Here is a 15,857-nt window from a genome sequence, read left to right as displayed (position 1 = left end):
AATTGCGCAATCAAATTTGAAAAAAATTAATTAATGTAAATTTAACTTTAGATTTATACATTAATTTTATTTTGAATTAGATTAATTAATATTAATTAATATTAGTTATTATATAAATTTTAAAAATAATGGAAAAATTTTTATATATTTTTAAATTTCTAATCGGATTATATTACTAAAAAGAATAAAAATATGAAATATGGAAATCATAGGATTTTGTAATAATAGAACATACAATGTGTCTCGCAATAGAAAAAAAAATTAATTGCCTGCGACCGTGACAGGACTCGAACCTGCAATCTTCGGATCCGAAGTCCGACGCCTTATCCATTAGGCCACACGGTCAGTTGTAAGCTGTGACTTCAACCAAGTATATCAGGGAATTTGATCGATTTTCTTGTCGCATATTAAGCTTAAAATATTAAAATTAATGTGATTTTATATATAAATGCTACTAAAAAATCTTACAACGCATTCCATAACATTATAATTTACAATTTGTATTTAATAGCATTGTTATATGTATATTGATTCCTTTCTCAACAAATAATCGATTTACATTAATGATGCATTTACTCGAGCGAAATAATTATTAATTCGAATTTTATCCAAAAGATTTATAATAATTATAAGTAAACTTTTATAAGTAAAATTATTTATTTATCATATTACTGACAGCATTATTATTAATCATTGGCAATGGATAAATTTTTTCGTGACTTAACTCTGGAACACGGATAGAATGTTGATATTATCGACCGTTTCAATCATTATTAAAATATTTCTATTATCTAATTTTTATGTATGCTAATTTATGAAGCATTTGTATAAAAATAAAGAATGTAAATACTGCATTATATAAACTAAATATATATATTATTCAGATATATTTATATCAAGTCGAGTAATTTCAAGAAATTTATATTGGCAGATCAATATAAATTTTTCTACCTGCATCATATCTCGGTAATATTACTTACCTCATTTTCTCTAATCTCCAATAGATGGCAATACGTTCAATTTTTGTATGAGGCGTTAGACATTTTTGGTTAAGTTATCAATTAAAATTTGTTAGTTACTCGAACGTCACCATAACAATGACAACACCTCTTCAAACGCAGCTTTTGAGTGCTTTAGGAAACAAAACAAAATATCTTGCGGAATTAAAGAAAACATTCGCGCGTCCATTAATACAACGTGAGTTATTACTTTGATTAAAAACTATTAATTGTTTTAAAGAATTGTAATTGAATAAGAGTTAGATTGAAATATTAAATTAATATTGTATAAAATTTACATAATTATGTATAACAAGAAAAAACAGGATATCTATGTCATTTGTATAATAATTGTTTAAAATATATAGTTGCAGTAAAAGCAATAGAACTGGAACATGTAGAAGAAGGTATATTAGAAAGAATAAGTAAAAAATATAGCATATCTGAAGAGCATGTAGATGAATATTATGCTGCTATTCTTACAATTTTAAAAATATATCTACGTTCGCAATGCCATAATATTAAACCTGTGGAATTTAAACAATGCTTAGAAGAATTGAAGTAAGTGTACATATATATGTTAGGTTTTGTAGTTCAGATGGCTCTTATAGCTTGTGACAACATTTATATTTTTATATAATAAATTCATATTTATAACAATAATTGTTATAAAGAATAATAATAAAAAATAATTTTAATTATATATTTTTTTTAATAGCATCTAAACAGTTCTACGGAATTATTCTTAGCTATTTTTTATGCATATTACAGATTGAATCCAGAATGTGTGGAAGATTTATCCTCTGTGATTTATGGTCCAAAACAAGCAAACTTGTTATTAGGTTTAATTCAAAGAACAAAATTTAATCCACAACTTATATCTTGCAAATGGCGCATAGATATTACAATCTCATCAAAGTATGTTTGGATTTTTTTTTAGTAAATATTTATCATAAAATAATATTTTACAGAGAATTCTAATATATTTTTCCATATATATTGCAGTATATTAAATAGAGTATTAGAACCAACTATTATAATGGAATGGATTTTCAATACAGGCGAATGTGTTACTTTTGAATTATCTTTGGCAAAATTTCATCAATTGAGACATACTGTAGCTACCATTCTCGTTGAGTTACAAACACTGGAACGGCATAGCATTTTTAAAACTATTCTGTCTAGCTGATAACAATCTATTTTAATTTGTTAATAGCAATTCTGAGGTAACAGTTTGTTCGGTAATGATTTATTAATTCTAAATTCTAAGCCGTATAAAAATATATAAATATTTACATTTCTACTTGCTTATATCCAGTTTATTGTATTACAGATGTAAAAATTATTTATATTAAAATTATAAATAAAAATTATATTATTATTATATTATAAAAAACTTCCAACTTTTCATAAATGTTATTTCAATAATTTCTAATATAAAAATACAAATGTTGCATCAATAATATAAAAACATTTCTCTCATGCGTTATATTTTGTTTATCAAACTTTATATATTCAAATCTTTTTTAATTAGGCCACTTTCTTCAAAAAAACATAAATAAATAAATATATATATATATATGTATATATATTTTAATCGCTTATTATTTTTTAATAATTTTTGATAATAATTATAATGATTTTTCTCGATAATTATGTAAAATATCTTATTGCGAATCTTGAAAATAAAAGTTGTCAGTTTGCAATTGAGAAATATAAAGCATTTGTCAGGACAATTATGTTAACAATTATCTATTATATTGAATTGTCTGGAAAGTTCGTGCCGATGTTGAAAGAAAATTAAAACACAGAAAATTTAAATTTTAGCATACATTTATTATATAGGTTAGTCGGCACGAACTTTCCGGACAATCCAATATTTGTAGCAAGAATAATTATCTCATTTTATCTTACAGCAGGAAAATAATTTATTTGCTGACAGTTTTATAATAGTCGAGTGCTACATACAATGATTTAGGATCAACAAAATATACTGAATAAAATTAAAGAAAATACAATGAATTAGGAAAATGAAATAAATTGTTTTAATCTAATGTTTATGTGTATAACTTTTCACATAAACAATGAGGGTAGAATATGTACATAAATGTAATGAATGTAAATGTATTTATTGTTTTTATTCAAATGCAATAAAGTAACATGACTATTTTATATTTACAACATTCAGAAATTATTTATAAAACAATTTTGAACTATTATATTTGATTATACTTAATAAAAAATCGAGTTTAAATTTATAAGACAAAAAGGGCATATAAAGGTAGAAATAAAAATAAAAAGAAAACAAAATTAAAATTTTTATATTTATGAAACTTCAACTCTTGTGTGCGTGCTTGCGTGCGTGCGTGCATGTGTGTGTGTGTGTGTGTGTGTGTGTGTGTGTGTGTGTGTGTGTGCGCGCGTGTGTGTGTGTGCGCGTGTATGTGAGACAATTTTAAAATAATTATAATTATTAAATTAAAAGATTAATTTTGTAATAAGCAATGTAATTCAAGTTTTTATAATTATAAGTGAAATTTATATACAGATATGTACATAAATATACAATACACGTACCATATCTATAAGTGCGTTCGGCATTGCAAATCGGAGGCGTCTGTTTGCTCTTTTACTTGAAAATCGTTCGGCAACTCGCATCTTTCTGCTACATGTCATCTCATCTGCGTCGGTATTAACATTTCTAGAGCCAATCGAGCTCGCAGAGTTAATGTAGATTTTCGCGCCTAAATTAAATTTATATGTATGTTTATGATGTATCTAATTGATTCATAACACGTAACGTACATTCATCTCTTTTAACACTTTTATTTTACAAATAGTGTATTTGAATGTCTGAATCTACAAACGCTGTTATAATGTCTGAATCTACAAACGCTCAAACAAATGCTATCAAATAGAAATTGATGGAATACATTATGGACAATATTTAACGAGGGAAGTCGTTTTTAATTTCTTTTCCTTTTTATGAATTTGAGATTATGTATTTGAAAACAAAGAATTTGCTAGTTAATTTTTAGGTTAATGCTTGTGTTGCATATATAGAATGAAATAAAGTCAAACTGTATTAATATATTAAAGATTGAGACGAATATGGTCAATGCGATGTCAAAGCTTTGAAGCGTTTTTTAATTGGTCAGTTTGTAAAATTCTTTCTTCTAATTGGTCCATCAAACGCTTCAAAGCATTTGTAGCGAGACTTTGACCACAGCCTATAAATCAAGTGATATAATTTATAAATTTCTAATTGCAAAAATTTATTTGCAATGTGGTATTTTCTTTTAAGAAAACACATCTTGCGTATGAGTCTGCTACATTTATTTGTGTAACGATTTATTTTTAATATAAGGCTGCATTTTCATGTTGACGCTCAAATCGTCAGCATGAAAATACAGCCACAAGATTATTATCAGTTTTTAATAAAGCGAAAGATATTTTCAATTAATAGGGTATTTTTTATTTATTTCATAAAAATAAACAATTTCATTTTATAATCTAACTTTAAAGGACAGTTTAGCTCTGTATCATTCGGAATTAATCTTGGCACTCGAAAACCACGTGATCAAGTTCGCCATCTGCTAGCTCGTATCTTAAATTTTAAATTACATTGGGTGTATTCAAAACGACAACCATTCACTGAGCGCTCAATGAGCTCTTTCATCTGATTGGCATATTCCATTAGATCCTAAAATATAAATCAATCAGATAAAAGAGCTCAATGAAAGCTCAGTGAGCGGTTGTCGTTCTGAATGCACCCACTATGAAAAGGCGCCTTTAATTTTTCCGTTAGTGGCGTTGATTAGCATTTGTTTGAACTCGATTAAGTTTTATTCTATATCCAATCAAAAATTTATTAGAAAGATCAAAAAACATATTTGATTGCGATGTATAAATGGCAAATAACAAAATATTATTTTTAGATATTTGATATTTAATGAAAATATTATAGAGTAATATAAAGAATCTCTAACAGTGCTTGACATTTTTGGTGATAGTTTCATTACGCGTGAAAATGGTGAAAAAATTTGTGATTCCTTTAATAAAGGACGAGCTTTTAACTTCACATGCTGGGCAGTATTTTGTCGAAGAGATTATTCCTTTACGGGCGCTATCTGAAGCTCTTGAGTGTAATAAATTTAAAATTGTATCGAATTGTTTATAGTTAATAAGTTATTGTGAATATATTGTATGTTATTAATGTGTATAAATCACTAAAATGATAGTTGCATTAAGATAGTTTAAAATCTTATTTTAATTTATGTTGCAGCTACACGATTAGCATTGCAATCAAATGGAGCACATTTTATTTTGAATCATTTTGACTCATTTTTTTCTGTTATTGTTCATGGCAATAAAGTAGAACTTCAGGTCTGTCTACGTTTTTTCAGTAGAATTCACAAGGGTAATATTCTTTGAGATGTTCTATTGTTGTATTATAAAAATAGTGATATTACATTTTTACAATAGATATAAATATGTAATTGATTAAAATAAATTAATTATTTTAATATAATCTTAAATTGTACATATGTGACTTTCAGCTGTGAAATTACTTTTGGATGAACAGGAAAAAATATTTGATCATGGCAAAGATATTACAGAAGAAGAGGATAGGGAAATATATCTATGCATTAACAATATGTTGGCATATTTATTTTCATGGTTTATTTGTCATATTGAAGAACATGTAAAAAATATAAGAGAGAACAATATTGGAAAGGTATGAAATTATCTATATGTTACAAAGTTATATGGATGACGTTATATGGATATCGATATGAATTTCTTTGTAGCGTAAGAAAGTCACAAAATCAGATATTGAAGAAGAATGGGAGGAATCCAGGCAGAAAGCATTGGAACTTCTATATAGATGGCTACAGATTCCATTGCATAAAATATGGAGACCACCTATTGTTGATAATTCATTTGTCATGTAAATTATGAGCATTAAGTTATTAAATTTATTCTAAGTTAATTCTAAAATAATGTGTTATAATTGTAATACTTGCAGGACTTTAGCACAGATATGTTATAAGATATTAGAACAGAGTAAGGATGCTAAGCAAAAACACACAAGAGAAACTATATTTGAGGTATTGCTATTTACGTTTGCATGTCCCTTATATAAATATAACACTGGCTAATTAATTACTTATTTTAAATATTGAAAGTATTATCAATAATATTTTTTATATTATTGGAAATAAGTAATTAATTCACCTTAGTATCTATAAGAGATGCACACATATATATATATATATATATATATAAATTTTATATTCAATTATTACTATAATTTTTATTACAAACAGATTCTAGGAACTTTAGTTAAAAAATACAATCATGGAATAACTTGCATTGTGAGAATTGTCCAGGTACTTTTCTGAATAAATATTTGTAATTTCTATTTATAAAATATACAAAACACATTGTGTGTGCAATATTACAGTTGGTAAAATTATATGATGCCCTGGCAATACCAATAGCGGCTGGCGTAGTACATATGATTACTGAATGTGGTTGCAATGGTTTGATAAAAGAAGTGATGAATGAGATAGGCCAAAACGAAGTTAACGAAACGGATAGTCGTAATATGTCTATATTTCTGGAAAATATTGCAATTTCACAGCCCAATCTCATAATTCCCATTCTGGACAACATCACAGATTATCTGTCAAGTGAAGTATGTTTTCATTATAATTCTCATGCTATTGACTGAATAAAAAATTTACACTGATCGTAAGTTGTTAATTTATACCATAAGCTATAAGAAATTTATCAATCACAGTTGAATATGAGGAAAATGAAGTACTATTTTTTTGTAGTAATAATATTAGTTTGTAATATTGTGAATGGTCAATTTCTTATAATTTACAGTATAAGTTAACAGTATAATTTATAATATAAGTTAACAAATTACAGTATAAATAATTCTTTAGAGTCTTGGCACAAAAATAGCTATAACTGAGTTGTGAAAATGTAGTCATAATTGTAAATAAACGCACAATGTTTTGATCAGCCTGCAATTTCCATAACGGTTATGGCTATCTTTATGTTTAAGCCTTATTTATATAGGAAAGTATTAAAATGTTCTTAAATTCTTTTAATAGTTTTATCAGCCTACAACTATGACTTCCATGACTTAGTTATGACCATCTTTATGTTTAGGCTTTAAGTGTTTATACAAGAAAGTATTAAAATGTTATTATTAGAATTTTATTAAATTCTTTTAATGAAATTCTTTTAATAGTTTTATACAATGAGAAACTGCGTGATTGGAATCTTGGGTGCCATAGTGCAAAAAGCATTGACTGGTGAAGACCTAACGGATAAACAAAAAGACCAACGTGACGAATGTCTGGATAATTTGGAAGAGCATATGTTAGATTGTAATGCTTACGTTAGGTCGAAAGTGCTTCAGACTTGGCAACGCTTGTGCTGTGAAGGCGCTGTGCCATTAGCAAGACACGGAAAGCTTTTAGCCTACACCGCATTACGATTAGAAGATAAAAGCGCAAATGTTCGCAAACAGGCTCTTCAATTACTGCGTACTTTGTTGCAAAGCAATCCTTTTGCAGGCAAGGTATGTAAACACGAAAACTAAACTTTTTTTCATGATTAAATTGATCTATATATCTGTACAGTTAAATTGCGTTGAACTCTCTAATTCACTCAATAAAGAGAAGGAAAAATTACAAGAATTACAAATCAATATCGTGAGTGCTAGTGGACGTGGTAACGAACAAAGATTCCAGCTTTGGACTGTTTTACAATCTGATATAAAGGCAGCAATTAAGGAAATTCTGAAAGATAATGAAGAATATACAGATAGTTTGTATTTATATTTCTTGTCAATAAATTATTCAATGGCTTTTTATTATTCAATGGCTTATTATTTTGCTTGTAAAATATATTACAAGATCTGACTTATATGAATTTCTTTGTAGATGTAGAACAAGAGAACATCGATCCAAATTATGCGTTTGAGCATGTGAGACAATTATTATTAAGCCGAAAAGTCACTGAAGCAGTGACATATCTGTGGAAGACATGTATGACACTAGAGCAAATTTCTGGAATGGAAAATTTTTCCACTGCTACAAAAGAGGAATTTTTACTTTCCTTTTTATTGAAGATTTTCATAGAGTCAGAAAATGAATCGCCAAATGATGAAAATGCAAACGACGCGCAAAGTTCAACTTCAGAACAAAACAATAAGAAAGAGGAATTAAGATTACGAAAACGTGTTATTGATTATTTAAAAGTATGAGACATAAAATTGAACATTACGATCCTTTTGAATCATTATTGTACGTTTGTATGTATTATATATATTTTTGGCTGCAGAATTGTCTGAAGTTTGCTACTGAGTTGGAGAAGGCGATACCAATGGCAGAAAAATTACTGTTTTCTACATGTGCTGGAGATGCCGTTGAATCATGCACATTTTTAGGAACTGCTTTTCAATTCAGAGTAACCGGAGCGGCCGACTCTATGCGTGAAGCTCTGTTTCAAATATTCCATCGCGATCAATCTGTGCGTAATAACGTGGCTGTAGTGTACAAAGAGATCTATCTTAATATGAATAACAACAAACTATCAATCCGTCAAATAGCCGTTGCTCGTGCGAATCGTTTAATCGAATTGATGAAGGAATTAAAGCCTGGACAGAGCTTGGCTTTGACACTGCTAATTGTAACGTGGTATGAAAATGGAGAATTAAATAGTGAATTGTTGCAAGTAAGTATATTTAATAATTGAGATATGAGTTTTCGAGATAGATTATATATTCTATTCTTTTTTCAGATTTCTTCCATAATCTTCAAACTTTTTCCAATCTCCCAATCATTCTTGTTAAAACTGAGACATAGACAGAGTAGAGAGTCCATTTTAATCAATACAGTCCATTTTAATCAATTTTTTTCGAAATTATTAATGATTTGAAAAAAAAAGTTTCAGATAAAAAAATGGTATTTTGGGGAACATATTTTGATCATGTTTTTTTTTCTAGATGAAAGATAAAGACTATTTTAATTTTTCTAAATGGAATTATATTTTCATTTTTTAAATATAATATCACATTCCTCTATTTATTCTGTATAAAAATTAAGGTAGAGATATCAAGTCAATAGTTTATGAGATATTTTATACTTTATTCTGGCACATATTAATGAAGTATTAAATATGTCTTAAATATGTCTAAACTCTTAATTTTTTAATAATTTTATTAATACTTTTATGAACACAATAATAACGTAAATCAATTAGTGTAAAGAAAACACAATTGCTTAGCTTATTTAAAAAATTTCCATTTTGTCTTTATATTTTTCTTAAAGCAATTATGTGTTTTCTTTATACCATTACCCATTAATTCTTCTCATTCTAAATAAAAGTATTATTAAGGTATGATTATACAAAAATTAATAGTTTACAAGATGTTTAATATTTCATATCAATATGTACCAGAACAAGACATAAAATATTTCGTAAACTATTCGTAGATAGAGATATTTTAATATCTCTATCTTAATACTTTCATATACAAAATAAATACAGAAATCTCATGTTATGTAAAAGAAAGCATATAATATCATTAAAAAAAATGGAAGTAATCTTCATTTTTTAACATCTTAGAAAAAAATATCGTAACCAAAATATATTTCCCTCGAAACTGTTCCATTTTCAATTGAAAAAATCTTTTGTTTCATTAATAATTTCGGAGAAAATTGACTGTATTGTGATCAAAATGGATTATCCTGTATATGAAATAAAAGAAATCAAATCTCTATCGACTACGCATCGATTACTCTTTTACACAATATACTCAAATATATTTAATACTAAATTGAATTTTGTTCAGTGATAAGTTGTAAATACTTTAAACATTTTTAAAATAAAATGGTATATGTATTCTATGTATTCTAATGAATACTGTATTTGTAGGTATTATGGGAAAAATTCTCCATGAAATATCCGGACACTTCTCCAATAGATAGCAGAACCGCGTTAATGATAATAACGATGATAGCTCAGGCAAAATCTAACATAGCATCTGATAATCTGGATGTGTTAATGAAGATAGGATTTGGTCCACGCGCGAAAGACGATCTTCTTTTAGTACGAGATGCTTGTAGAATGTTGTTAAAAATCAAACAAAATAGCAAGGATGTCGAAAAGCCACCTTTGAGGTAAGCCTTTGAAGATAAAAATAATTCGAAGCTTTTGGGAAATTATTAATGAAAAATATTTTATCATATAGGTATCCTAATGATCATAATATGTTCAAAGAGATCATAACGTTATTAATAGAGTTTTTTACTAGTACAGAAGAAAATGCTTACATTTCTTTTGCGACAGATGCAATTAATGCTATATATCATGTAAGTAAGATCGTCGTATGTTAATTAAATGCATGTGCTCTTAGCGCCGAAACACTGTGTATACTGATACATTTGGAATATCATGCTGAGAAAATTTTACTTTGCAGTTGGCGGATCAGCCAGATAAGTTAATAAAGGAATTATTATTGAGCATCACCGAAAAGGGTCAGTTTATGAATAAAGAAACAAATGAAATATTAGATGTATCGAGCTTTATACTCTCCAAATTACTTTACATAATTGGACACGTTGCCATCAAACAGTTAGTTCATCTAGATGTGTCCATTTATAAGGAACTGAAGCGTAGAAATATGCTACGAGAAATGCAGGGTAAGAAAAAGAAACGAATAACGAAAAGCATATGTTCGACATCTGATAGGACTAAATCGACGAACATGTCAACAATCTCGAACTCTTCAAGCATTCAACGAGCCTCTCGAAATAAAGAAACCTCGATATTCAATGAAGATAATGGAGAAGAAGCATTAGAAGGTGCAATAGACGATGCTGAGGCGGAGTTTGTAAATGGCACACTTGAACATGAAATTGTTACTGGAGATGGTTTGCTCACGAAATATGTGTATGTATTGAGAATTGCAAGAATGACATTCGGTTATTAATATACAGGATGGCCCCATCAAAAACGAAACTGAATAATTCCTACAAAAATGATTTTTCGAAAAGATGCAAAAACAGGTCGATTTGTGTTGGGAAGGGAACATCTTTTGGCGTATAATTCTTACTCAATTTTAACTCAAGCGGGGGATGAGAATGTCTAAAAAAATTTCAAATGAAAAGGGGGGGGGGGTCAAATGACACATCATTAGAAAGGTTTTTTTAATTCCCTACATTCCTACGTCTGAGTTTTTGATTAATTCGTTTAGATAATACATATGTTAAATCTAAAACAAATATATTTTCAAACTTTTTTCTTTATTATCCATCGAATCAGTCCATTAATAAATTGCAAGTGATGTCTAAATACATATCGTTTTTATAATACCATCGTGTAATTTAATGTAGTAATTGTTCGAAATGTTGAACAATTTCGAGAGTTAATATTGATATCTACGCTTAGTGGATTGAAGTTGAAAATAAAAATTATACATCAAAAGATATCCTCCTCCCAAATCGACCCATTTTTGTATTTTTTCGAAGAGTCATTTTTGTAGGAGTTATTCAATTGTTTCGTTTTCGAAGAGTCATCCTATATGTACAATTGCTTACAGTCCATTGGTATTGGATGTGTGTCAATATCCTGATAAATATAACAATGAAAACGTGCAAGCAGCAGGTTCTCTCGCACTCAGCAAAATGATGACTGTCAGCTCCGAATTTTGCGAACAATATTTGAGACTCTTGATCACTATATTGGAGCGATCGCCATATCCCGGAATCCGATCAAATATGCTGATTGGATTAAGTGATCTTGCTACTAGATTTCCCAATCAAGTAGAACCATGGTCAAAACACATTTATGGCAGGTATGTTGGTTTTTGTACATCAATTTTCAACATTTAAAATAAAAATTTTAATTTAAGATTAATAATTAAATTTTATGACATAAAAAAAATACTTTTAAAAGTTATTAATTTTTTTAAGCCTTTGTTTATAATACACACAATAGTTTATCTTTCATATAAAAACAGCAAAAAAATGGGAGGAAGTAAGATATTATTATGTCAATATTTATCTTATCTATAGACTTCGAGATAAGGATATAAACGTGCGTAAAACATGCGTTCGTATGTTGTCGAATTTGATAATGAGAGAAATGATACGCGTAAAGGGACAAGTTTCAGAATTAGCTCTATGTGTCATTGATGAAGATGAACAGATACGCCGGGATACTAAAGAATTCTTCAGTCAACTTGCTCAAAAAGGCAATGCTCTATACAATATAGTGCCTGATATATTATCACGCTTAGCAGATCCTCAATTGAATCTTAAGGAGAAAAATTTCCAGGAAACCATTAGGTAAATATTATACATAAAGTATAAGTATGTATAACAGCAAGAAATCTGAACACTTTATAAATATTAATATTCGGCATTCCAAGAATGGATCTGGACACAGAGGAAACCCGCGAAACGCAGCTTTATAAATATTGTTATAATTTGCAGGTATATTCTCAACCTAATGCAGAAAGAGAAGCAAATCGATACTATAATTGATAAGATTTGCACTAGATTTAAGTTAGCGGCAACAGAGAGACAATGGCGTGATCTTTCCTATTGCCTTTCGCTTTTACAATTCAGCGGAAAAAGTAAGTGAGATAAATATAATATGTTTAATAACATAATTTATCAAAAGAAAATAATCCTATTTTATCTTTCTTAAAGGCATACGACGTCTCATCGAAAGTTTACCATTACTGAAAGAGAAAATTCATTATAAACCAGTATTAGCGGCCTTACGAAGTATAATTGAACAAACGAAGAAAAAAGCGGATGCAAAAACAGTTTGTCTAGAATTAGAAGAAAAAATACAGGAACTTATGGACGCTAAGGATAACGAAACGATAGATAATGAGATAACAGATAGTCATTTAATGCCACCACCATCTACTGTGCCATGGAACAAAAAAAGTATTCGTCGAAGTAGACGTAAGAGTATGAGCGATGAAGATGAAGATAGCTCCGATGACTCTGAAGAAGATGAACCTATTATAAAATGTAAGTTTAAAATCGATTTTGTTAATGTTTTTTATATATTGTATGTTATTAAGAAAATATACATACAACACAATATTATATTAAATAGGTATGCACAATAGAGATAATTTAGATCATAAGATTAAATATTTCAATAAACATTTGTGTAATAATTGTATATATGTGTATTTTTTAAATGTGCTCATTAATATCTCAAAAAAATTTATACTTATTTCACAGCAAAAAAGTCCACTAAAGAAAATATTTCTTATACAAAGTCGATTAAGGATAGTAATGAAGATAATTCTGATGTCAATAAAGACTCAATTACTTCGATATCAATGAAACACGGTATTGGTTTTTTTCAACTTTTTTGTATTGTAATTTAATAATTAATAGAATGAATAACTTTTCTATATATATTTATCTATAGTATCTATAGTATATTTATTTGGATATACATATGTAAATAAGAAATTCTTATTTATCAGAAATTGTTTTTGAAATTTTTAAGTTAGAATTTCATTCACTCACACACAACACACACATATATATATATATATATATATATATATATATATATATATATATATATTTTTACTTAATATCTATTATATATATCTAATTTATTTATTATATACATATTACGTTATTCTAGAATTTTTTTAAATAATAAATTCTAAATATAGTAAACAAATAATTTAATGTAACGTAATAAAATATATATATGATAGATATTGAATAAAAATAACAAATTTAGAAATATAACATATAGTACAAGGAATCAAAGCTGATTATTAATTAGTGCAATTCTTAATATTAAATATATAAATCTTTGGACATTTCACTCACGTTTGAGTCTTCATCAATAATCTTTCCCTCTTAACACAATGGTTGAATTATTGCATCATAAATTAAATCTCCAATTGTTTTTCTTCTTAAAAAATTGAACCGTTAACTGTTGTGGGGTAAGTCACATACTCACAAAGTTAGAAAGCTGAGTAGCAAAAAGAATTCAAGCTAAAATTATATAAATGATTAAAATATGTATAAAATTTGAAAATTAATAATCATCTCACACAGTCGACGTCTCAACACTGAACAATAAATATGTCGTATGCAACATTTTGTACATTGTTAATAAATTAAAAATTATCATCAAAATTTTAAAACATTAACTGACAGAACTATTTGTGCCTTGTCATTTCGATTGTCGGTTGAAAAATGATTGCTAAACAAGTAACATAACGGTCAATTTGAAGACAAACAAACTATAGTTTATAGCATGTATTATATTATGAACAACCTATAATTTATTAAGAATCTTAGCGTAAGCATGATTTAAGACAATGGTAAATTTAGCCCATTGGTCTGTCGATTAATGTGCATCATCTCCGCATCGCAATCACAATAATTGATCTTGTAAACTACATTCCTTTTTAAATCATCATTTAAAGAACCTTTATGAACCTTAATAAATTGATTCAACTTGTTCAAACTAAAAACACTCAGCTTTCTAACTTTGTGAGTATGTGACTTACCTTGCAACAATTAACAGTTCAATTTTTTGAGAGAAAAAACGTTGGAGATTTAATTTATAATGCAATAATACAATCATTGTGTTAGAAGGGAAAGATTGCTGAAGACTCAAATCATGAGTGGAAACGTCCAAAATCAAGATTTATACATTTAATAAATACATTTAAGAAGATATTGCGTTAATTGATTCCTATCGCCTATACTATATGTACTATATGTACTGTATATTTCTAAATTTGTTCAATTAAAGGAGTCTAGAATAAATTTATTAGTTTTGTGTTATTTTGTAATTTCTCATTGTTGAGTAAAAATAATTTTTTATTCATTTATAAATTAATAACAAATAATATACAATCAAAACTTGAAACTTATATTATTAAATAACTAATATTATTAAATAAAGTTATAGCTCTTAGTTTTTAGTATTATAATTATATATAATTATATAATTTTGTCATGAATACGAGAACTGATGATCTAATTGACAACGGGGATAATGTATTCATTATTTGTATGCGTATGTATCTGTGTGTAAAATAATAGATGTGGCAGAGAATAATAGTAACACAAATTTATTTTGCTTTTTTATAGGTAAAAGAAAAGAACGCCCAAAGGAAGACATAAACACGCTTAGTAATATTAACTCATCGCCTTCTCCAAAACGAACTAAATCGTTGCGGGAAACTCCAACAAGGAGTTCAGTTCGATTACGCAAATGATTTACTTGTAAAATTAAAATAATAATATAAAAAGTTTTTTTAATGGACAAATGTAATATTATATGAGTTCTAGTAATACAATTAGTAATTATGTCACAAAGTAAGTATTAAATTTGTTGTATTAAATATAAATAATATTTAAGATATCAGTTGATGCCTTTTTTAAGATATTTAGACGAAAATCTAGATTAAATCTTAATTAAATCTAAGTTAAATCTTAATTAAAAATAAAAAAGCAATGTAAATTTATGTAGGAAGCTATAATTTTCATAAGATAATTCCTATTATTAAAAATATATAAGACAATGTAATAGAATAAATTTAAATAGAAGCATTAAAAAATAAAAGGACTTGGACACTAATTTTATACAGAATAGTTATATTAAACTTATTTATTATTAGCTATATTTATTAAAGATTAAGCTCCAATTACTTATTAATTATCGATAATTAATTCAAGTCACAACCACCACCAGTCAACAATTAACTCGCCAACAAAATTTGTTTACAGCAAAATTTTTATTTCTACAATTATTTCTAATCTCATT

At 27.4% G+C, this 15,857-nt stretch overlaps 2 protein-coding genes and 1 non-coding gene across 3 annotated transcripts; 2 read left to right on the top strand and 1 right to left on the bottom strand.

Annotated features, from left to right (window-relative positions):
* Positions 1–272: 272 nt before the first annotated feature.
* Positions 273–345, bottom strand: Trnar-ucg. Its single transcript has one exon. It is a non-coding gene; the product is annotated as a tRNA-Arg (tRNA).
* Positions 346–1,097: 752 nt separating this feature from the next.
* Positions 1,098–2,371, top strand: LOC105627724 (COMM domain-containing protein 5). Its single transcript, XM_012209003.1, has 4 exons — positions 1,098–1,197; positions 1,367–1,559; positions 1,770–1,916; positions 2,004–2,371. Exons 1-4 carry the CDS (start codon positions 1,098–1,100, stop codon positions 2,185–2,187), a joined length of 624 nt encoding a protein of 207 aa, XP_012064393.1. The 3' UTR covers positions 2,188–2,371.
* A 2,657-nt stretch (positions 2,372–5,028) lies between these two features.
* On the top strand, positions 5,029–15,309 carry LOC105627723 (condensin complex subunit 1). Its single transcript, XM_012209002.1, has 20 exons — positions 5,029–5,143; positions 5,284–5,418; positions 5,558–5,736; positions 5,810–5,949; positions 6,028–6,109; positions 6,329–6,391; positions 6,466–6,699; positions 7,267–7,599; positions 7,661–7,847; positions 7,964–8,280; positions 8,364–8,756; positions 9,960–10,204; positions 10,276–10,396; positions 10,504–10,976; positions 11,626–11,880; positions 12,101–12,373; positions 12,521–12,663; positions 12,740–13,072; positions 13,292–13,402; positions 15,182–15,309. Exons 1-20 carry the CDS (start codon positions 5,029–5,031, stop codon positions 15,307–15,309), a joined length of 4,260 nt encoding a protein of 1,419 aa, XP_012064392.1.
* The last annotated feature ends 548 nt before the right edge of the window (positions 15,310–15,857 follow it).

The sequence above is a fragment of the Atta cephalotes genome (assembly GCF_000143395.1).
Source record: "Atta cephalotes unplaced genomic scaffold scaffold00010, whole genome shotgun sequence".
NCBI classification, from domain to species: Eukaryota; Metazoa; Arthropoda; class Insecta; order Hymenoptera; family Formicidae; genus Atta; species Atta cephalotes.
The sequence above is the reverse complement of the archived record's forward strand: the minus strand, read 5'-3'. Positions and strand labels throughout refer to the sequence as shown.